Source organism: Oncorhynchus tshawytscha, unplaced genomic scaffold (assembly GCF_018296145.1).
Source record: "Oncorhynchus tshawytscha isolate Ot180627B unplaced genomic scaffold, Otsh_v2.0 Un_contig_8446_pilon_pilon, whole genome shotgun sequence".
Lineage (NCBI taxonomy): Eukaryota > Metazoa > Chordata > Actinopteri > Salmoniformes > Salmonidae > Oncorhynchus > Oncorhynchus tshawytscha.
Window position 1 is genome coordinate 237,204 of NW_024609737.1, and position 22,539 is coordinate 259,742.

General features: G+C 44.7%; 1 protein-coding gene across 15 annotated transcripts in view; it reads left to right on the top strand.

Moving 5' to 3' along the window:
- Window positions 1-19,705, top strand: part of nav3 (neuron navigator 3) — a 245,240-nt gene extending 225,535 nt beyond the window's left edge. For 8 of the 15 annotated variants that reach the window (XM_042317398.1, XM_042317393.1, XM_042317397.1 and 5 more), the window contains 14 exons: window positions 312-335; window positions 833-1,005; window positions 2,618-2,783; window positions 3,870-4,053; window positions 6,576-6,673; window positions 8,756-8,851; window positions 9,087-9,255; window positions 11,045-11,280; window positions 11,468-11,622; window positions 11,956-12,027; window positions 14,023-14,219; window positions 14,698-14,816; window positions 14,948-15,151; window positions 18,085-19,705. In XM_042317398.1, coding sequence (XP_042173332.1) covers window positions 312-335; window positions 833-1,005; window positions 2,618-2,783; window positions 3,870-4,053; window positions 6,576-6,673; window positions 8,756-8,851; window positions 9,087-9,255; window positions 11,045-11,280; window positions 11,468-11,622; window positions 11,956-12,027; window positions 14,023-14,219; window positions 14,698-14,816; window positions 14,948-15,151; window positions 18,085-18,204 — 2,013 coding nt within the window. In that variant the 3' untranslated portion in view covers window positions 18,205-19,705. Of the gene's footprint in view, window positions 1-311; window positions 336-832; window positions 1,006-2,617; window positions 2,784-3,869; window positions 4,054-6,575; window positions 6,727-6,784; window positions 6,830-8,755; window positions 8,852-9,086; window positions 9,256-11,044; window positions 11,281-11,467; window positions 11,623-11,955; window positions 12,028-14,022; window positions 14,220-14,697; window positions 14,817-14,947; window positions 15,152-18,084 lie in introns of those variants that run through there. The other 7 variants (XM_042317394.1, XM_042317406.1, XM_042317400.1 and 4 more) reach the window with 4 other exon arrangements.
- Window positions 19,706-22,539: the final 2,834 nt, after the last annotated feature.

Consider the following 22,539-nt stretch of genomic DNA (forward strand, 5'->3'; position numbering starts at 1 on the left):
TCAGCTCTGAGTGCCACAATGCAAATGCCTCAGACCTCAGGAACTAGTTGCCAGTTAAATGGAGTTTTAAAGTGGCAAGGGAGGTCTTTTGGGGTATGACAGTTGAACAAAGCTCATTAGGTATTTATAAGCTATATTCTTCAAAAATCAATATATATATCATTCATTTGAAAGTAAAAAAATGGATGTACCAATCTCAGATTGCCCCTTTAAAGATAATGGTGGGCCTAGCGGTAATACAGTAGTGATGATGTGTGGGTCAGTGGAGCGGCGTGTTCTTGTGGTAACAGTAGTGATTGTTCTATCCTCAGGTGGCTGATTCCATCCCAGCACAGGTTAGTTGTACTGAGGCGTCTACTGTCCGTATGCTGTGGTGACCTCCTCTTCCTCCTCTCCTTTCCTCCTCAGTTCTTCAACGTTTTCCCCTTCTACAACTGTTTGGCATGGAAACAGCCCCCCTCTCCTCTTCCTCCATTTTGACTGCCTGTTTGTTTCTAGTTCCAGGACCTTAAAAAGTCTGGCTCCTCCCCTGCATTCCTCATTCCTCCTCCATACAGTCTGGCTCCTCCCTGCATTCCTCATTCCTCCAGTCTGGCTCCTCCCCTGCAATCCTCATTCCTCCTCCATACAGTCTGGCTCCTCCCTGCATTCCTCATTCCTCCTCCATACAGTCACCCTTGATTGGATCCCTCTCTCGCCCTTGATTGAGTTGCCTTGCGTTCCCTCTCTCTGATGGTGACTGTTGCCTAAGAACAGCACTGACCCGACAGGAAATTATCTCTGTTCAGTTGGAGAGATGGGCGATGTTGACGTTTTGGTGTTTCTCTTGCAGTTGCGGAGCTCGTTCAAGCAGGCCTTCAGTAAGAAGAAGGGCAACAAGCCTCAGTCTCCCCACGACGACATCGAAGAGATGACGGACTCATCGCTGCCGTCCTCGCCCAAGCTACAGCATGCTAACAGACAGGACAGCTTCCCAACACTACTCTCCTCAGCCTCTACCACAGAGTGAGTATACTGTAATATACACACATGGCAGATAGCCTAGCGGTAAGAGCGTTGGGCCAGTAACCGAAAGGTCGCTAGTTCGAATCCGCGAGCCGACAAGGTGAAGAATCTGTCGATTGTCCCTTGTGCAAGGCACTTAACCCTAATTGCCCCAGGGTCACTGTTGATAATGGCTGACCCTGGATGTGACCCTTCTCGGGGGGAGTTGGGATATGCAAAAAACACATTTCTCATTAACACATGTATGAATACACACTTGTACATGTGTGAAACAGGACAAATACAATCACCCAGCTCATTATTATTATTACACACAGGCTACATCCCAATCTACATACAACACATACTTCAGCGTCCATTTCTTGGCACAAATATTGTTGTTCTTCTGAATTCACCCAGTCTTTTTTTATGTCTCTTCTTGTTCACCTTGTTTCTCCATTTCATATGTCTATCTGTCCAGTAACAAGTGCGTTTGTGATAGCAAGCCCCTCCCCATTTGGATGTCAAAGAGAAGGCTAAACGGTCATGTGGTCTACAAGCACAGATCTCGGTAACAGGCAGTGTGTGGCTGGCACGCTGTTGGGGGTGTGAAGTGCTTTCATCATCTTAACTCAGCCTGCTTTTATCTTTGGGTGGCTCCCAAATGGCACGTTAGTCCCTATATTGTACACTCTAGGACCCATAGGGCTCTGGTCAAACGTAGTGCACTATGTAGGGAATAGGGTGCTCTTTGGGACGTAACCTTTCTCTCACAAAGGGCCCCAATCAGGCCACGATGCAAAAATATAATGCACCAGAATGTGAGCCGCGTACACAAATATTAAAATCACTTGTAGCAGTCATGGGAGATTATATTATATTTCCGTGCTTACTGATACTGCTGGTGAATTGGCCATGTACAGAAGGCTCCTCCATCTTGCTAATATCCTCGGCTGGCCATGCATTTGCCAGAAGCATGCTAGTTTCATTCACATCTGCTGTGTGTGGGCCAGCTGGCTAGTTGGTTTGCCCTCACTTCTTTGGAGGGTCCCTGACAGGCTTTCCTAGCCGCGGAGGGTGATGCTCATGGTGTGGGTTTTGAAGTCAATTTCCCCATTTCAGATCGTAAACTCAGCTGTGACCTGCAGAGTTTGATAGTAGTGAATGATTTACATGGTAGCAGTAGTAGCAACACTGGAACTGTAGACAGACACCATCTTTGTCTTTGCTTGGCATGCCAGATGGACCATTCCTATGATGGAGGATTCACTCATCCCCAATGCTCACCTGATCCCTGTGTGACCCCGTACCACCTATGTGTTTGTGTTTTCTAAGTATGTCTGCCATAACGGTTTCCTACTGACTCCAATGGATCCTCTTTGACTGTTCAGCCGAGTTCTCTCCCTCAGGGGTTGAGGTTCCCTCGGTGGACGCTCCCCATGCCTGTACTGTACTGTATGTGTAGCTATCCCTGTTTGTTGTATTTCTAGCCTGTATGTGTAAATATCCCTGTTTGTAGTATTTCTAGCCTGTATGTGTAACTATCCCTGTTTGTAGTATTTCTAGCCTGTATGTGTAACTACCCCTGTTTGTAGTATTTCTAGCCCTGTGACCCCTGTGTGACCCCTTTCAGGCTGTGTGAGTGCACGGAGGCGGAGGCGGAGATCATCCTGCAGCTGAAGAACGAGCTGAGGGAGAAGGAACTGAAGCTGACAGACATCCGCCTGGAGGCTCTTAGCTCCGCCCACCACCTGGACCAGATCCGAGAAGCCATGAACCGTATGCAGGTGAGGAACCAGGTAGCCTGCTAAACGAATGCACAACCCAAACCATGGGGGACCCACCAATGTAAATTAGCACTGACTTATATATCAAATCACTAATTGTACATATAGCCTTATATTGTTGTTTATTAACACTAATCCAGTCAATTTCTTATCTGTTGTTTTATCTGTATGTATATTGTTTATGCTGTAAAAAAAGAAATACTTCAGGAGGAGACATTATTGGGTTGCACCCAGAGAGACCTGTTTCCCAGGGGCCAGTGGGCCGTGACACTGTGCAGTTAGGGAGCTAAAGCAGCGTTTGGGGATTGTTCTGGCTCTTTGATGCCATGCCAGGAGTGACTGGGGTGGTCAGGGGGTTCAGGGGGAAGCCAACAAGCCGCGATGGCACCGTGGCCAACTTACAATATAACCACTCAGACCACTAATTAGGTTTATCTGTCAGTGGGGCTGGCCGTGCCATACACCCAATCACCTTTCTGGTAGAGCAATGACAATGCATCTTGTGACAACGACCGGGGGGGGACAGTGGCTTGGCCGTTGATGCCAACTCCCATGACAAAATGGCAACAACTGGAGAAGTCAGCGCTCTCTCCTCAGATGTGTAGATAATCTACCCAGGCCCTTAATCTGGGATTTAGGTTTGTGAAAAGCCCAGTACAAAGAGCTCTGTTGAGATTAAAGGGGCTCTCACAGCCAACAATGACGCTAATGCTGATCCACAATGATAACTATGGGCAGTCTGAATGCAAGGACATTTCCATATTCTTCTAATCGGCTTACCTCTCAGTAGAATGACTTTATTTTACATCGGGTTGGGCTCAGTTTCTGGATTGCTCTCTAAAAGCGTCCGTTTGTGGTGACGTCATTGTCTCCCAACAGGTGGCATAGGCCTACATGATGAGTTATAACCATAGAAAGATGAATTACTAGACAGGACACTCAATACGGTTGCTGGTCCACCCATCACAGAACATTGACTTGAATGGGAATGTTCATTCTGGTAATTCTGTTTCTATGGTTTAGAAAAGCATCTGTCAGGAAACAACGACCGTGTCATTTAGAGTATCCTCCTGATGCTTATTCTCTGTCATTGGGCAGAATGAGATCGAGCTGCTGAAAGCGGAAAATGACCGGCTCAAGACGGGAGGCACCACGCCAGCCGCCACGCCAGCCAAGATGGGCCGGCCGCCCTCTGAGACCTCCAGCACATCCTCGTCCTCCTCGCGCCAATCTCTGGGCCTGTCCCTCAACAACCTCAATATTACAGACACCATCATGTCAGGTGAGCCACAGCTTTGAGCCTGTCCGTCAACAACCTCAACATCAACTGTGGTGACCCACCATAACCCTGTGACTCTACAACATGACAGACACCATCATGTCAGGTGTGGTGACCCACCAACCCTGTGACTCTACAACATGACAGACACCATCATGTCAGGTGATTCACCACAGCCCCGTGACTCTACATGACAGATACCATCATGTCAGGTGATCCACCACAGCCCCGTGACTCTACAACATGACAGACACCATCATGTCAGGTGATCCACCACCCCATGACTCTACATGACAGACACCATCATGTCAGGTGATCCACCATCATGACTCAGGTGATGACAGACACCATCATGTCAGGTGATCCACCACAGCCCCATGACTCTACATGACAGACACCATCATGTCAGGTGATCCAGCAACCCCATGACTCTACATGACAGACACCATCATGTCAGGTGATCCACCACAGCCCCACCACAGACACCCCAGGTGACTCTACATGACAGACACCATCATGTCAGGTGATCCACCAGCCCCATGACTCTACAACAGACACCATCATGTCAGGTGATTCACCACAGCCCCATGACTCTACATGACAGACACCATCATGTCAGGTGATTCACCACAGCCCCATGACTCTACATGACAGACACCATCATGTCAGGTGATTCACCACAGCCCCTTGACTCTACATGACAGACACCACATGTCAGGTGATATGACTCTCACATGACAGACACCATCATGTCAGGTGATCCACCACAGTGACTCTACATGACAGACACCATCATGTACATTGTCATGACAGACCAGTCATTTGACTCTCATGACAGACACCATCATGTCAGGTGATCCACCTTAGCCCCATGACTCTACATGACAGACACCATCATGTCAGGTGATTCACCACAGGTGATTGTTTGAGACTGACTACATGACAGACACCATCATGTCAGGTGATCCACCACAGGTGACTCTACATGACAGACACCATCATGTCAGGTGATCCACCACAGCCCCTGACTCTACATGACAGACACCATCATGTCAGGTGATCCACCACAGCCCTGTGACTCTACATGACAGACACCATCATGTCAGGTTCCACCACAGCCCCGTGACTCTACATGACAGACACCATCATGTCAGGTGATTACCCACACGCTGCATGACAGACACCATCATGTCAGGTGATTCACCACAGTTGACTCTACATGACAACACATGTCAGCCCCATGACTCTACAACATGACAACACACCATCATGTCCTGATCTTTACTGTCACCCAACACGCTGCGTTGTCACCAGGGGACTCTTTGACAGACTGCATCATGTGGATGGGGGCTCCAATAGCTTTGATACACTCACTGTATTAACATCTTTACTGTTACCCAACACGCTGCCTAGTCCTATCTTTACTGTTACCCAACACGCTGCGTTGTCCTATCTTTACTGTTACCCAACACGCTGCGTGACTCTACTGTTACCCAACACGCTGCGTTAATCAGACACCATCTTTACTATTACCCAACACGCTGCGTTAATCGATCTTTACTGTTACCCAACATGCTGCCTGATCCTATCTTTACTGTTACCCAACACGCTGCGTTGTCCTATCTTTACTGTTACCCAACACGCTGCGTTGATCTATCTTTACTGTTACCCAACATGCTGCGTTAATCGATCTTTACTGTTACCCAACACGCTGCGTTGTCCTATCTTTACTGTTACCCAACACGCTGCATTGATCTATCTTTACTGTTACCCAACACGCTGTTCAGCCAGTTTGAAGATAATGTGCTAGTCCTTTTGGATGAAGGTGAGTCACCACAGCACGTTTGTCCAAGTAGAGTTCCTCAAGTTGAAATAACATCTGCATCAATAAAACAGACCTCAGAACAGAACTCCTCGGAGAGGTGTGTGTGTGTGTGTGTGTGTGTGTGTGTGTGTGTGTGTGTGTGTGTGTGTGTGTGTGTGTGTGTGTGTGTGTGTGTGTGTGTGTGAGTAAGAGACTAATTAAACCTTGTATGCTCCTCTTCTCCGAATCCGGCCTTGTCCTCGTCGATGAGTGGAGTGCTGTTCGGTCCTCCTTTGGTCTCCTCGTCTGTCCTGTAATTAAAATAGAACACTCTCGGGGGACCTTATGGCTGTTTAATTGATGGGGGGGTGAGTTGGGAGCAGCAGTGCGTGGGAAGACGAGTGGCAGAGTGGCAGAGGGCCCTTATCACCCCTGCACAGAGCCTGCGTGCCAGCAAGCCAGCCGAATACAAAGTAGTTCCCCTTCCTCCCCAGTTCAATGTAAATAAAGCAGAGAGAGAGGAAAATAGAATGTTTATAATTAATATCTGGAGCTCCTAGCAATGTAACTTTTTTAACCTGACAACCGTGTCATTCAAAAGGCAGAAGGACCGCTCTATATTAAATTTAGGCTCTTGTTTTTACTTTTCTATTTTTCAGACGCTTTGTTTTTCCCCAAGATTGTTTCTTCCCTTGATAGATAGTTGTGTTTGTGCCCACAGATATTCTCCTGGACGATGGTTATGAGGGCAATCTACGCAAAGAGGGGCGCAGTGTCCGCATTGTGGTCACAATCAACAGTGGCTCCAATAAGACCAAGGTAGCTAATGATATATGGTGCCTAGAATCAACAGTGGCTCCAATAAGACCAAGGTAGCTAATGAGATAACATCCAATAAAACAGACCTCAACAGTGGCTCCTAAGACCAAGGTAGCTAATGAGATATAGGTACCTAGAATCAACAGTGGCTCCAATAAGACCAAGGTAGCTAATGAGATAGGTGCCTAGAATCAACAGTGGCTCCAATAAGACCAAGGTAGCTAATGAGATATGGTGCCTAGAATCAACAGTGGCTCCAATAAGACCAAGGAAGCTAATGAGATATAGGTACCTAGAATCAACAGTGGCTCCAATAAGACCAAGGTAGCTAATGAGATATGGTGCCTAGAATCAACAGTGGCTCCAATAAGACCAAGAGATATAGTACCTAGAATCAACAGTGGCTAAATAAGACCAGAATGGTGCCTAGAATCAACAGTGGCTCCAATAAGACCAAGGAAGCTAATGGTGCCTAGAATCAACAGTGGCTCCAATAAGACCAAGCTAATGAGTAGCTAATGAGATATGGTGCCTAGAATCAGAATCAACAGTGGCTCCAATAAGACCAAGGTAGCTAATGAGATATAGGTGCCTAGAATCAACAGTGGCTCCAATAAGACCAAGGTAGCTAATGAGATAGAATCAACAGTGGTAAGACCTAGAATCAACAGTGGCTCCAATAAGACCAAGGTAGCTAATGAGATATGGTGCCTAGAATCAACAGTGGCTCCAATAAGACCAAGGTAGCTAATGAGATATAGGTACCTAGAATCAACAGTGGCTCCAATAAGACCAAGGTAGCTAATGAGATATGGTGCCTAGAATCAACAGTGGCTCCAATAAGACCAAGGTAGCTAATGAGATATAGGTGCCTAGAATCAACAGTGGCTCCAATAAGACCAAGGTAGCTAATGAGATATGGTGCCTAGAATCAACAGTGGCTCCAATAAGACCAAGGTAGCTAATGAGATATGGTGCCTAGAATCATGGTGCCTAGAATCAACAGTGGCTCCAATAAGACCAAGGTAGCTAATGAGATATGGTGCCTAGAATCAACAGTGGCTCCAATAAGACCAAGGTAGCTAATGAGATATGGTGCCTAGAAATCAATAAGACCAAGGTAGTGGCTCCAATAAGACCAAGGTAGCTAATGAGATATGGTGCCTAGAATCAACAGTGGCTCCAATAAGACCAAGGTAGCTAATGAGATATGGTGCCTAGAATCAACAGTGGCTCCAATAAGACCAAGGTAGCTAATGAGATATGGTGCCTAGAATCAACAGTGGCTCCAATAAGACCAAGGTAGCTAATGAGATATGGTGCCTAGAATCAACAGTGGCTCCAATAAGACCAAGGTAGCTAATGAGATATGGTGCCTAGAATCAACAGTGGCTCCAATAAGACCAAGGTAGCTAATGAGATATGGTGCCTAGAGTGGCTCCAATAAGACCAGGTAGCAGCCTAGAATCAACAGTGGCTCCAATAAGACCAAGGTAGCTAATGAGATATGGTGCCTAGAATCAACAGTGGCTCCAATAAGACCAAGGTAGCTAATGAGATATGGTGCCTAGAATCAACAGTGGCTCCAATAAGACCAAGGTAGCTAATGAGATATGGTGCCTAGAATCAACAGTGGCTCCAATAAGACCAAGGTAGCTAATGAGATATGGTGCCTAGAATCAACAGTGGCTCCAATAAGACCAAGGTAGCTAATGAGATATGGTGCCTAGAATCAACAGTGGCTCCAATAAGACCAAGGTAGCTAATGAGATATGGTGCCTAGAATAACAATGTGAGAATCTTTTGCTGTCGTATAATCAGATGCTTCAGTACCAGTGCTTGACTTGGGCAGGAGCTCACCGGAGCCGAGTACCGGGACCTTAGTTTGACTGTTCCTCTTGTCAAATATTATATCAAAAGAATTTAGGAGCTCCTGCACCTTCATATAAACAGTACCGGCAACCAAAATAAACACCGGCACCTATTTCAGTCCAAGTCACTGTTCGGTACAACAATTTTGTCACTTATTTTCATTCATGTCTCTGACATGCTACATTTTCTAATTCCCTATTGTACTCTCAGGGTATGCAAAGCCAGGAGTACCTCATTGGTTCCATCGGCGTGAGCGGAAAGACCAAGTGGGATGTGCTAGATGGAGTAATCAGACGATTATTCAAGGTAAAACCTCCTTCCCCCTGCTCACCATACGATCAGTCACTGACTGAACCCGACAGACGAAAAACCAAATATGAAGCACTACATTTTTTGTGTCAGAAAAAGCTCATGATATATGGTTCTTCGTCTGTATGATTGACAGACTATTTCTTTGCTGTGGAAACATATGGATAAACACTGAGATATTAGATAGAATGTGTCTTTATCTTAGAATTGAATTTGTCCATTTCCCCTCCAGGAGTACGTGTTCCGGGTGGACCCACTGACCAGTCTGGGGCTGAACTCAGACAGTATAGTCAGCTATAGGATGGGGGATGTGGTGCGGGCCCACGCCTCTGAACTGCCTGAAATGCTGCCCTGTGGCTACCTGGTGGGGGACAACAACATCATCAGCGTCAACCTCAAAGGTACTAGGATGGCCCAGACTAACGGCATGATGCATTTCACTGTTTCTATTGTTGTGTGTTTTATGTATTACTGTACATCCTACATCCTTTTAAGGACATGACCAAACACATTTCCCTCTGGTGGGATAATAAAGTTTATTAAATCAAAATAGCACAGATATAGAGGAAGGGCCTTGAGTCTTGACCATGAGACCTGAGCAGGAACAACCCACCTATACCTATAGGATGGCACATTTCCAAACATGACAAAATGGAACCCCAGAAGGTTTAAATAGAATGTCCAAAAGCTTCTTAATCCTGAAATGACAATACTCTCATGCACTTTGAAAAGCACTTCGGACACTTCAGTCAATGTACTGCTCATGAAGGGGCAAAGGAGGTGTTTTAATTAAATGGACTAACATCGGCTTCCATTTTTATTCACCAGAGATAAAAAAAAGTAGACAACACTTCCTTTATTTCACTCGCATGCTGGCTGCTATGTGGTCGTAATGCTTCTCTCCCATAGTCACAACAGTGGCCATCAGCAGGAACATGTAGTGGGCCAGGCCTGAACTAGGTGCCATTGAATCCTGTGTCAGCACTCTGCATTACAGTTGTGTTTTCACTGGAGGAGTAGTGTCCAAGCTCCCATCAACAGTCAATTATAGTTACTCTGCAGTCTATTGAAGCTGAATTATAGTTACTCTGCAGTCATTAAAGCTGAATTATAGTTACTCTGCAGTCATTAAAGCTGAATTATAGTTACTCTGCAGTCTATTGAAGCTGAATTACAGTTACTCTGCAGTCTATTGAAGCTGAATTATAGTTACTCTGCAGTTATTAAAGCTGAATTATAGTTACTCTGCAGTTATTAAAGCTGAATTATAGTTACTCTGCAGTTATTAAAGCTGAATTATAGTTACTCTGCAGTCATTGAAGCTGAATTATAGTTACTCTGCAGTCATTAAAGCTGAATTATAGTTACTCTGCAGTCATTAAAGCTGAATTATAGTTACTCTGCAGTCATTGAAGCTGAATTATAGTTACTCTGCAGTCATTAAAGCTGAATTATAGTTACTCTGCAGTCATTAAAGCTGAATTATAGTTACTCTGCAGTCATTAAAGCTGAATTATAGTTACTCTGCAGTCTATTGAAGCTGAATTATAGTTACTCTGCAGTCATTGAAGCTGAATTATAGTTACTCTGAAGTCATTGAAGCTGAATTATAGTTACTCTGCAGTCATTGAAGCTGAATTACAGTTACTCTGCAGTCATTGAAGCTGAATTGTAGTTACTCTGAAGTCATTGAAGCTGAATTATAGTTACTCTGCAGTCATAGAAGCTGAATTATAGTTACTCTGCAGTCATTGAAGCTGAATTATAGTTACTCTGAAGTCATTGAAGCTGAATTATAGTTACTCTGAAGTTATTTAAGCTGAATTATAGTTACTCTGCTGATCCTAAATCAGCGCTCCTACACTGAGACACTTGACACATACGCCACCCGACGTCCCAAAGAGTTGCACCATAAACAATAATCAACTCTTCCTATTTCTCATGATTTATTTTATGTTAACATCATTTATTAGCCATTGCACAGTCGCACTGCATTTAATTATGATATTTTATGGGTTATTACCTGAGTGAATGAACTCAATTCATTCCATTCGTTTTAGAATGGCATAAATTGTATTCAGTCTAACACAGGTTGTGAGAGGCTATGTACCATTATATACTGTTAACATGATAATATCCTGTATGATTAGCACCTAGTATCATCAGACAATCACATCTCTACTCCTGCAGGTGTGAAGGAGAACAGCATAGACAGCCTGGTATTTGACACCCTCATCCCCAAGCCCATCGTCCAGAGATACCTCAACCTGCTCATGGAGCATCGCCGCATCATCCTCTCTGGCCCCAGCGGCACCGGGAAGTCCTTCCTGGCCAGCAAGCTGGCAGAGTTCATTGTCACCAAGTCTGGTCGAAAGGTCACGGAGAGCAACTTGGCTAGCTTCAACGTGGACCAGAAATCCAGCAAGGTAAGAAAACGCTCAGCCAAGTGTATTAAGGAGCTAGTCGCTAAGGAGTCGGCATATTTGTCTATAAATCGCCTCGTTTGGCACTGTACTGTATCAAGGACAGTGGTCCTATTTCAAAGACAAAGTTACACTCACTTTCTGAATAATGGCCACATCTTTATGCTCACTGTGTGTTGTTTCTGTGCAGGACCTGCGTCAGTACCTATCCAGCCTGGCAGAGCAGTGCAACACTGAGGAGAGCGAGACGGAGCTGCCCACCGTGGTCATACTGGACAACCTCCACCACATCGGCTCACTCAGCGACATCTTCAACGGATTCCTCAACTACAAGTACCACAAATGGTGAGTATAGCTCCACCGGCACAGGAAGGAGGTCTAGCCGCTATAGGATGGTGGTGGTGATGATGATGGGGGTGATGATGGTGGTGGTGGTGGGGATGATGACGGTGTTTAACTCAAATGCAACAGTTAGAATTAATGTGAACACGGGGATTCTATACCAACAACCATTTCTCATTACAAGATAATGCAATTCGTATTCTATTCAAGATAGTTTACCTACTGTTCCCTGATAAGCACAATCACTGTTGTGAAAGGAAAGGTAAATATCCTTATTGCCTGGCCCTGGTACGTAACTGCACTGTCCTCAGTATAATTGTTCTGTCTTGTCTGCAGCCCATATGTGATTGGAACCATGAACCAGGGAGTGTCTTCCTCTCCCAACCTTGAGCTTCACCATAATTTCAGGTATGTGTATCTTCACCAACACTCAAACCACGATTCAAAAGCTTCATTTGCTCTTTGCTTTGAACATGTTGTTTTCCTGTACAGAAAACATATTCAAGCAGATTCTTGCTAACTAACATTATTTTGGGGCATTTTTCTTTTTTTTTACACACACACACAAAACAATATAAATAATATACTCAACTAGAAAAAATACAAATAAAAAAGAATAGCTTTAAAGATACCGTACTTTGGACAAGTTAAACACACCAGGCTACCAAGGTTAAAGGGCCATCTGTAGTACAGGGACAGAGCACACACCTCACCATTGTTCCTGTAAACAGACAAGGGATAGGGGGGGAGAAATCACCCAACCATCCACTGGACCAAAAATAAAGTTTACAATGCTTTAAAAATATATATTAATTTTATGTAAGCGTGAACAAAATAAAACATTTAAAAAACAGGGCAAAACGAAGTCACATTTTAGTCTCTGACCGGGCAAGATGGTCACATTCAATAAGAATCAATAAGCACATCAACCTTAATGGGCAGTACTCCAAAAAGGGCTGTAAGGGGAGACGGATCTATAACAGTGTCATATATATCAGAGAAACATTTAAATATTAATTCCCAGAAACCTGACAGTTTGTGACAGCCCCAAAACATATGATAGTGTGGCTGGTTCTGTTTTACATCGGACACCGGTAGGATCAGAATCTGAGAATATTCTTCCCAGTTTGGCTTGGAGTCTTTTTCAACAATAAGATGTGTTGTATTATTTTTAAAAGGGTGACTATAAAAAATATAATTGTAACTCAATTAAAAATGAATCAATAGTCAATAGTAAAACTACCAATAAGAACATTGTGATTATGTACAGTATTTAATCAACATTTCATTCCTGCTTCCACTAGTAGAAACAATAATACCACCACCAGGCCTACTGCCACAAAATAGTCGTGTGGATGTCTTTCAAGCCATGAAGTCAGTCGACTTGGGCGACCTGACAATTCACATAATAAATATTTCTATAGATCTGTCATTCTAATTGAAAGTAAGTTTTATATGAGACATTTCTATGCTTCCCGTTAAGTTTAGTTTTTGAGTCTTTAAATTTGGTTTTGTCACCCAGCTTCAAACAGCTGAAAATACAATGTTTTTGGTTATGGAAAATATTTCACAGCAGTTTAGATGATACAATGATTCTCTACACTATCCTTGCTGGTTTTGTTACATAAACTGAAATTAGGTTAACTATTAGAATTTTTCTAAACAGGCAATGGCGGAGTGATTCATATATAGTGCATCTTAAACTTGGCTAATTAGCTTTGCTAATTTGACCTGATATCATTTTAGGCCTTACACACCTGACCTCATTTTATACGTGACATATTTGAGAAGATAATTACATGACTAATGTGGCGACAGATATATTTGTCATTGGGTGCATGCAAAATCACACTGACATTCATTGATTAACATTTTCATCACACTGTCACCATGGAAGGTACAGGAAACAGCCCAGCATTTCATAAAATGCCATGAGGTCAAATGTGGCACAACCTCCACGCTGATGCGGGCCTTCCTGACTATGAGTCGGAATTACAATATGGAATTATCAAACCAGAGTGCAAGCCTCAGAACAAGCAGTCATCTTTATTATGACAACTGACAACAGAGCAGTCATCTTTATTATGACAACTGACAACAGAGCAGTCATCACCAATGGGGCTTTATTTGGGATACAGATTTAAAATATATGCCAAACTTTGGGCCAAACTTGCATGGAATTCGACCTCTAGTGCCATTCTCTAGTCACTGATCTGAAAGAATTGGATCTAGGTATAAGAAACTTGATGCTCCATCTTTTCTTTCCATAGGCTGATTGGAATAACCACCACATCCAATCATTTCAGGTCTACCGGAATCATGTAGCCTCCAATTCCATCACAGCTGCTCCATAGAGTGTGATGTCATACATGTTGTCTCATCATCCTCTTCCCCTGTCTCCAGGTGGGTGCTGTGTGCCAACCACACAGAGCCAGTCAAGGGTTTCCTGGGCCGATTTCTGCGCAGGAAGCTGATCGAGACGGAGATCAACAGGAACATGCGCAGCAATGACCTCATCAAGGTCATTGACTGGATTCCCAAGACGTGGCAGCACCTCAACGGCTTCCTGGAGGCCCACAGCTCCTCAGACATCACCATCGGTTAGACAATGCCCCCCCACACACACACACACACTTTGAGTTCACATATTTCTAATGATATTTTGAACATTGCACTATGTGAGGTAATGCCTTGCTCAAACTGAAAGGTGCTACATGGTCAATCAGACATCTGCATTGGCAGTGCAGCATTTACAGTGATATGGCCTCTGCAGAAGTCAGGGCATTCATACTTCTTGCTCTTCGCTGAGCAGCACAGAGCTGTTGTCTAGGAAGTGAGTTTGTGTTTATGCAGGACCTGCCGTCCCCATGTACCGTCAACCAATCATGTCAATGCGGCGCTATACAGAGCCCTCCGGATTATTACAACATTCGAGAGGCGCAGAGCGATGCGGTACAGAGCTCAATTTAGCCTCTGCGTCACACCATCCGTACTGCGCCTCCGACCACATTTTCCAATCAAGCATGAATTGTCTCTGACCCCAGAAAACACACGGAATGTGTTGTGTTCTGCCTTCAGGTCCCAGGCTCTTCCTGTCCTGCCCCATGGATGCAGATGGCTCGCGGGTGTGGTTCACTGACCTATGGAACTACTCCCTGGTGCCTTACCTGCTGGAAGCCGTCAGAGAAGGGCTCCAGGTGGGTACAGACAGAGGTCAAAGGACACAAAGTAGAGGGGTACCGGTGTAGGGTGAAGTTGCCCCTGTCATCAGCATCTATGATTTCTCCTTTCGCTTAACTCATTTCTCGTTTTGTGGCCACCATTACAGCTGTACGGCAAGAGGGCGGCGTGGGAGGACCCGTCCAAGTGGGTGAAGGACACCTACCCCTGGAGATCTGCCTCCTTGCAGCATGACAGCCAGGCCCTGCTCCAGTTACGGCCAGAGGACGTGGGCTATGACGGCTACAGCTCCTCCAAAGAGGGCGCCTCCTCCAAACAAGTGTCACAGAGTGACACGGAAGGAGACCCACTGGTAAGGACAAATTAAAACAAAGCCCTGAAATGCTGAAAGAAGGTCCAGTACGGGTATTTCTGAAGAAGACCATTGACTGTCGAAACGTCAGTCTTTTAAGCTTGTCTAATAACACTTACGTGTCTTTAATGGTGACGAGTGTTGCACCTTTTCCTGTCCCATTGTTTAATTTCCTTCAAATATGTTTCGGAGCATCGTTAGACATTATTGAACATTATTGAATTAAGTTTCCGCCCTGAACCCTTCTTTCAGCACTTCAGTTTTACTGAGCAACACTTCAGTGGTCCAGAAAATATAGACATATTGGTTAGAGAGCCAGCACAACACAATGATTCAGGGAGGCAGGTAGCCTAGTGGTTAGAGAGCCAGCACAACACAATGATTCAGGGAGGCAGGTAGCCTAGTGGTTAGAGAGCCAGCACAACACAATGATTCAGGGAGGCAGGTAGCCTAGTGGTTAGAGAGCCAGCACAACACAATGATTCAGGGAGGCAGGTAGCCTAGTGGTTAGAGAGCCAGCACAACACAATGATTCAGGGAGGCAGGTAGCCTAGTGGTTAGAGAGCCAGCACAACACAAATGATTCAGGGAGGCAGGTAGCCTAGTGGTTAGAGAGCCAGCACAACACAATGATTCAGGGAGGCAGGTAGCCTAGTGGTTAGAGAGCCAGCACAACACAATGATTCAGGGAGGCAGGTAGCCTAGTGGTTAGAGAGCCAGCACAACACAATGCAGGGAGGCAGGCAGCCTAGTGGTTAGAGAGCCAGCACAACACAATGATTCAGGGAGGCAGGTAGCCTAGTGGTTAGAGAGCCAGCACAACACAATGATTCAGGGAGGCAGGTAGAGTGGTTAGAGAGCCAGCACAACACAATGATTCAGGGAGGCAGGTAGCCTAGTGGTTAGAGAGCCAGCACAACACAATGATTCAGGGAGGCAGGTAGCCTAGTGGTTAGAGAGCCAGTACAACACAATGATTCAGGGAGGCAGGTAGCCTAGTGGTTAGAGAGCCAGCACAACACAATGATTCAGGGAGGCAGGTAGCCTAGTGGTTAGAGAGCCAGCACAACACACAATGATTCAGGGAGGCAGGTAGCCTAGTGGTTAGAGAGCCAGCACAACACAATGATCCCGGGAGGCAGGCAGCCTAGTGGTTAGAGAGCCAGCACAACACAATGATTCAGGGAGGCAGGTAGCCTAGTGGTTAGAGAGCCAGCACAACACAATGATTCAGGGAGGCAGGTAGCCTAGTGGTTAGAGAGCCAGCACAACACGATGATTCAGGGAGGCAGGTAGCCTAGTGGTTAGAGAGCCAGCACAACACAATGATTCAGGGAGGCAGGTAGCCTAGTGGTTGACACAATGATTCAGGGAGGCAGGTAGCCTAGTGGTTAGAGAGCCAGCACAACACAATGATTCAGGGAGGCAGGTAGCCAGTGGTTAGAGAGCCAGCACAACACGATGATTCAGGGAGGCAGGTAGCCTAGTGGTTAGAGAGCCAGCACAACACAATGATTCAGGGAGGCAGGTAGCCTAGTGGTTAGAGAGCCAGCACAACACAATGATTCAGGGAGGCAGGTAGCCTAGTGGTTAGAGAGCCAGCACAACACGATGATTCAGGGAGGCAGGTAGCCTAGTGGTTAGAGAGCCAGCACAACACAATGATTCAGGGAGGCAGGTAGCCTAGTGGTTAGAGAGCCAGCGCGACACAATGATTCAGGGAGGCAGGTAGCCTAGTGGTTAGAGAGTTGGGCCAGTAACCGAAAGGTCGAATCCCAGAGCTGATAAGGTGAAAATCTGTCGTTCTGCCCCTGAACATGACAGTTAACCCACTGTTCCTAGGCCGTCATTGTTCTCAACTGACCTGCCTAGTTAAATAAAGGTCAAATAAAAACATGTAAAAAACACGATGAAGACTGAAATCACAGGCATGTTCTAACTCTGATAGACGATTCTAATGCTGATTTGAATGACCGTTTTATTTGTACAGTGATGTGTAAAATAGAGTCATGTGAAAAGAGTTTGCTAAGAGAAGTAACATGAAGGAGACCATGTTGGTGGACAAAATAATAAGAAATAATAAGCAATAAAAAAAGACACATCAGTGAGTAAAGTTGGAAGCTAGTTTCCAAGGATACCAATAACAAACGTGACAGCAGATGGATGACCTTGTCTTTTGAAAGAAGAAAAGACAAAGGGGGATTTAAACACACAACCACCCCCCATACACACACACACACATACACACACAACCACCCCCATACACACACACACACACACACACACACACACAACCACCCCCATACACACACACACACACACACACACACACACACAACCCATTAAGCTCTGAAATGTCAGCAGCTCGTTATTCGGATGACTACACTTTAATTCCACTTTGTGCGTGATAAACCGTGTGGCAGGCGATTCCTGGGGAGTTGAATAGGAAGGGGCTTTCTCTGTTGGCCACTTAATCCTCAACACATTACTGGTTAATCATCAGAGAGGGCCTGCACAGAGCTTTCCAGCCCTGGCCGCTCGCCTCCCTATAGGCCCACCAGGACCATTACAGGGGAAATGAAGACCGCTGTGCCAGGTGCTTTCCATATATGGTAGGAATGGGCCACTGCGTTCCTCAGGGCCTTGAGGATCGGCTGGTTTTTCATCTTTCTTTTAAAACCACGTCTGTAGACCTGAGGAACAAGGTGTGTGCCCTTGTGTGCAATTAAGCACGATGCAAGTGGACAAAGCAGCTGACACTCGGGCCCCCTGGTGTCTATCTCTGATAAAGGACCACTGCAATGTCACCTTAATGATAATACCCAGTCTAAGACCTTGTAGTTGTGATAGTGGACTCTGAATAGCAATGTGGTGTTGGCTCTCTTTTTGTTTGCCAGTCTTTTTATTGGTTGTTTGTTTTCTGTGTTTTCCAGATGAACATGCTAATGAGGCTGCAGGAGGCGGCCAACTACTCCAGCGCGCAGAGCTGCGACAGCGACAGCGCCAGTCACCATGACGACCAGCTGGACTCGTCGCTGGAGTCGGCGCTCTAGACGAGAGCTCGGAGAAGAGACCTCAGATGGAGTGACGGAGCGGAGCGCTTTTCAGCGTGGCGTCAGCGAGACGTGGCGGCTCGAACACTTCCAGGCACCCCACACATAACACAGAGAGATGTGTGTAGTCAGGAGATGTCTGTTAGCGGGGTCGGGGGGAGGAAGCCCTCTGACAAAATGGAGTAGATTTTTGTGTATGGTGGTTGAGACACAGTCCTCCATTTCTCCACTGGATGTGGCATCCCAGAATGCAGGCTGCACGTACACAGTGAGAGACAATTATGTCTGTGGTTCTACACCATACAACTGGAATTGACATTATAGTTTTATTTATGGTGATTCACAGTTGTTGTATTAACTACGGATGTTTACAAGGGCCAAATTCTGGTTTTGTTTACTAAGGTGCTGAACAAAAAAAGGCACGTATCCCTCCCGTCAAACCCTGACCTCAGACGAGCCACATGGTGCTGGTCCCGTGCTTAAACCTGTCCCTAGTTTACAGGCAACGCCAAGATCCTCCGTACACCCCTCGCCAACAAGCACAAAAAGAGCACTGTGTGTCGTCCAACCAACTGCTACTGTGAAACAATGGACAAGTGCCCGTGTTACCGTATGATATACTGCCAAGGGCACTACGACGTGTCCGTCCACATCCACAGAGTCCTTTTAGGCTTTTCACACTAGCAGACCTGTTGTTCACCCTTTCCTTAAAAGATGGACAGCACTATACCAACAGATGGGTGCTGAAGGGAGGGGTGGCTCCTTCAATCCAAGGGCCAGGTCAAGAACAGTACAAGCCTGATATTGGTGCTTTCTCAATGCAAAGCTCTGAGACAGGGGTGTATTACTTCAGCCTTTGGCTCCCTGCTGACCATCCCGAGTGGATAGGAGATTGACAGGAACACACACTTCCTGACACACAACCATTCAAATGAAGTGGTCCCGTATCGTCTCAGTGGGTGCTTTAATTTCAGTACAGTAAAGGAGAGTTTTATAACTACTTTTAGGCCAAAATATCTCACAGATCCTGTCAAAGTATGTTGCCCAAAACCATCCACTTTTGTTTCTGACAGTAATATTGTACAAGCAAAATGGCTGTTATACCGTATTTGCAAGTGGAACTGACCAATTGTATAAAAGTTCAAAGGGGTGGGCATTTTTTTAGTTGTTGCTTTTACCCAGTTGAGCTGGGTTCACTTGAACTGTCATGAGCACAACCCGACCCTTTTGATTTTATAGCCTAAGGAGCATGTTTTAAGCTTTCTAGGGGGGAACATTTGAAGGAGACTTTTCCTTTTACATAACAGCGTGTGGTAGGGACAGCAGCCATTTTGGATTTGGATTGTCCTTCCTCCATTAATGAGTGGGTTGGTTTTGCACAGTTAAAGTGGGGGTGTAAATAATAAAGTATTGCACAGTTAAAGTGGGGGTGTAAATAATAAAGTATTGCACAGTTAAAGTGGGGGTGTAAATAATAAAGTATTGCACAGTGAATCAGAGATGCATTCTTCCCTGTTGATGTTATATTACGCTTTAACTCGCTGAGAATTATTGTACGTTGCAAAAAAAAAATACAAAATAGAAATGCAAAAAACCAACAAGCTGTCAGAAACAGGTGTATGTCTTGTGATGATTGGCTGTCTTGCCTATGCAGGAGACATACGATGTACAGTATGATATTATTATTTTAAACGCTGTATATTAATGTTCACTAAATCACTGATTTGAGGAGCAAACCATTCAATTTATCAAGAAAAGCAAATCTGGTCATTGTCACAGATTTTCCTTTTGTGTATTCTCTGGAACTAGCATTTGGTGACTCATCCCCCTATTCAACAGGCGAAAATTCACAAAGCATTACACTGTAACATTTGTGAATATACTTTCATTCAGTCTTGTATTCGGTTTTAGTAGAATCAGATTTTTTTTTGTCATCCCATTCTGTGGTACTATTTTCCTGCTGTTGTGCTATTTACAATTCCAAATAACAGGTGCTACTGGTCAACTAAATCTATCAGATTCCATTTTCTGCAGAAAATGTTGTCACAACCTCAGGACAAGCTCTTGTTGTCATCACTTGGCTGTGACAAATGTATTTTTTATTTAGTTTTTGCACGCATCATTGTTGGTCTACCCCATCAGCCTGACACACACACACACACACACACAGTCGGTAAGACATAGCTCCCCTCCAACACAGCAGACATCTAGTCACTCCTCCCTGCTCCCCTAGGACACAATCAGTTGCCTAGTTAACCAGATGTTTCACAACACAATCAGTTGCCTAGTTAACCAGATGTTTCACAACACAATCAGTTGCCTAGTTAACCAGATGTTTCACAACACAAACAGTTGCCTAGTTAACCAGATGTTTCACAACACAAACAGTTGCCTAGTTAACCAGATGATGCCTAGTTATGTTAACCAGATGTTTCACAACACAATCAGTTGCCTAGTTAACCAGATGTTTCACAACACAAACAGTTGCCTAGTTAACCAGATGTTTCACAACACAATCAGTTGCCTAGTTAACCAGATGTTTCACAACACAAACAGTTGCCTAGTTAACCAGATGTTTCACAACACAAACAGTTGCCTAGTTAACCAGATGTTTCACAACACAAACAGTTGCCTAGTTAACCAGATGTTTCACAACACAAACAGTTGCCTAGTTAACCAGATGTTTCACAACACAAACAGTGTACCATTATGTCATGGTGACACCATACAATCTCAATGACATCTTAGTTGAAAACATTTACTGCTTTGAGGAGAGTTTCTTTTTTGTTGAAACATTTGTCCTTAAATGTTTTATATTTTGTACATTTGTATGTAACATATCGTGTAAATAGACAGAGACAGCGATTTAAATCATCTGGAGGGATTTTGTAGTCTTTGTAAAGCCCTAATAAATGGTATTTGGTGTCACATTAGCAAACAATGCGTCCTGTTCTATCTCATGTCTCTGATCATTTGTTCTCCTCCATATCTTTCCTCTGGTACAGACTTGGCGATATCCCAAACAAATGTTAACACACACAACTGCTCTTACCTTTATTTACGGTCGCTCTTTGCTAGTGTGCAGTTTTATTTAAACATACATTTGTTTGGGATTGAACTTTGTTCCTGCCAGAACCAGCACCTGTATCTGGACATACAGTAGAGCTGGGGACAGGGTTTCCACTTGGTTCTACCACTATGTCTAAACTTAACATGAACCTTTCCCTCATAGAGAATCATGTTGGGGATGGAAGGTGCTGGCTGGGTAACATTATTGTGCCCAATAGATTATGCCACTATAACCGATTACTGTGCCACTCCAGAGCTTTGCCAACAAGTGTTTGTCTATCATTCAGCTTTGGCTTAACTATCTGTGTCAGTGAGCTACTGGATGAGTAATGGCCAACCCTGTGAGCCACTCCAGAACTCTGACCACAAGTGTTTGTCTATCATTCAGCTTTGGCTTACCTATCTGTGTCAGTGAGCTACTGGATGAGTAATGGCCAACCCTGTGAGCCACTCCAGAACTCTGACCACAAGTGTTTGTCTATCATTCAGCTTTGGCTTACCTATCTGTGTCAGTGAGCTACTGGATGAGTAATGGCCAACCCTGTGAGCCACTCCAGAACTCTGACCACAAGTGCTCTTGATCAAATACACCATATTTGAAATCCTAAAAAGCTCACTTGTAAAGGAGTGTACGTTCACATTATGTTGCTCGTCCAACAAAAGCTGGTGTCAATGTTCACAAAGAAAGATGTCAGCAACTCCACTTCCAGTTAGGTTAAATGGCCAATTGTTATTAACAGGGGTTCCTTCAAATGTGCTTTAATTGATGAAAAATAAACAATTTAAACTTAGTTTCTGAAAGTACAGAAGAGGAATAATTAGTAATTATAATACAATATCAGGTATAAGCAATAATACAATATTACAATACATTTATATTATGAACTGCTATAATAGTAAGCGGTAACATTGATAATGGGAGATTCTCAATTGTATCCTTCTTGCGTCCTCTCTCCTTGCCGCCTCCTCAAAACCCATTGGATGAGAATGCTAGTGGTCCCGCCCCTCTGACCCTTTCTTCCATTGAGTTTTGAGAAGGGGGCGATGAGAGAGGACACGAGGAGAATGCAATTGAGAAAAGACCCTGGAGTTATAACTGCCAGTAGTTACATGGGGAATTCTAAGGATTCATTGATTGGAAGGATTGGGGAAGAATGGGAGTGTGAGTGAGGGGTTGGAGGTCGGAAATGGCGGCGAGTATTGCAGACGAAATGGAGGAAATTGAGAAAAGGTTGGTGAAACAACAGCTATGCTGAAATGAGGACA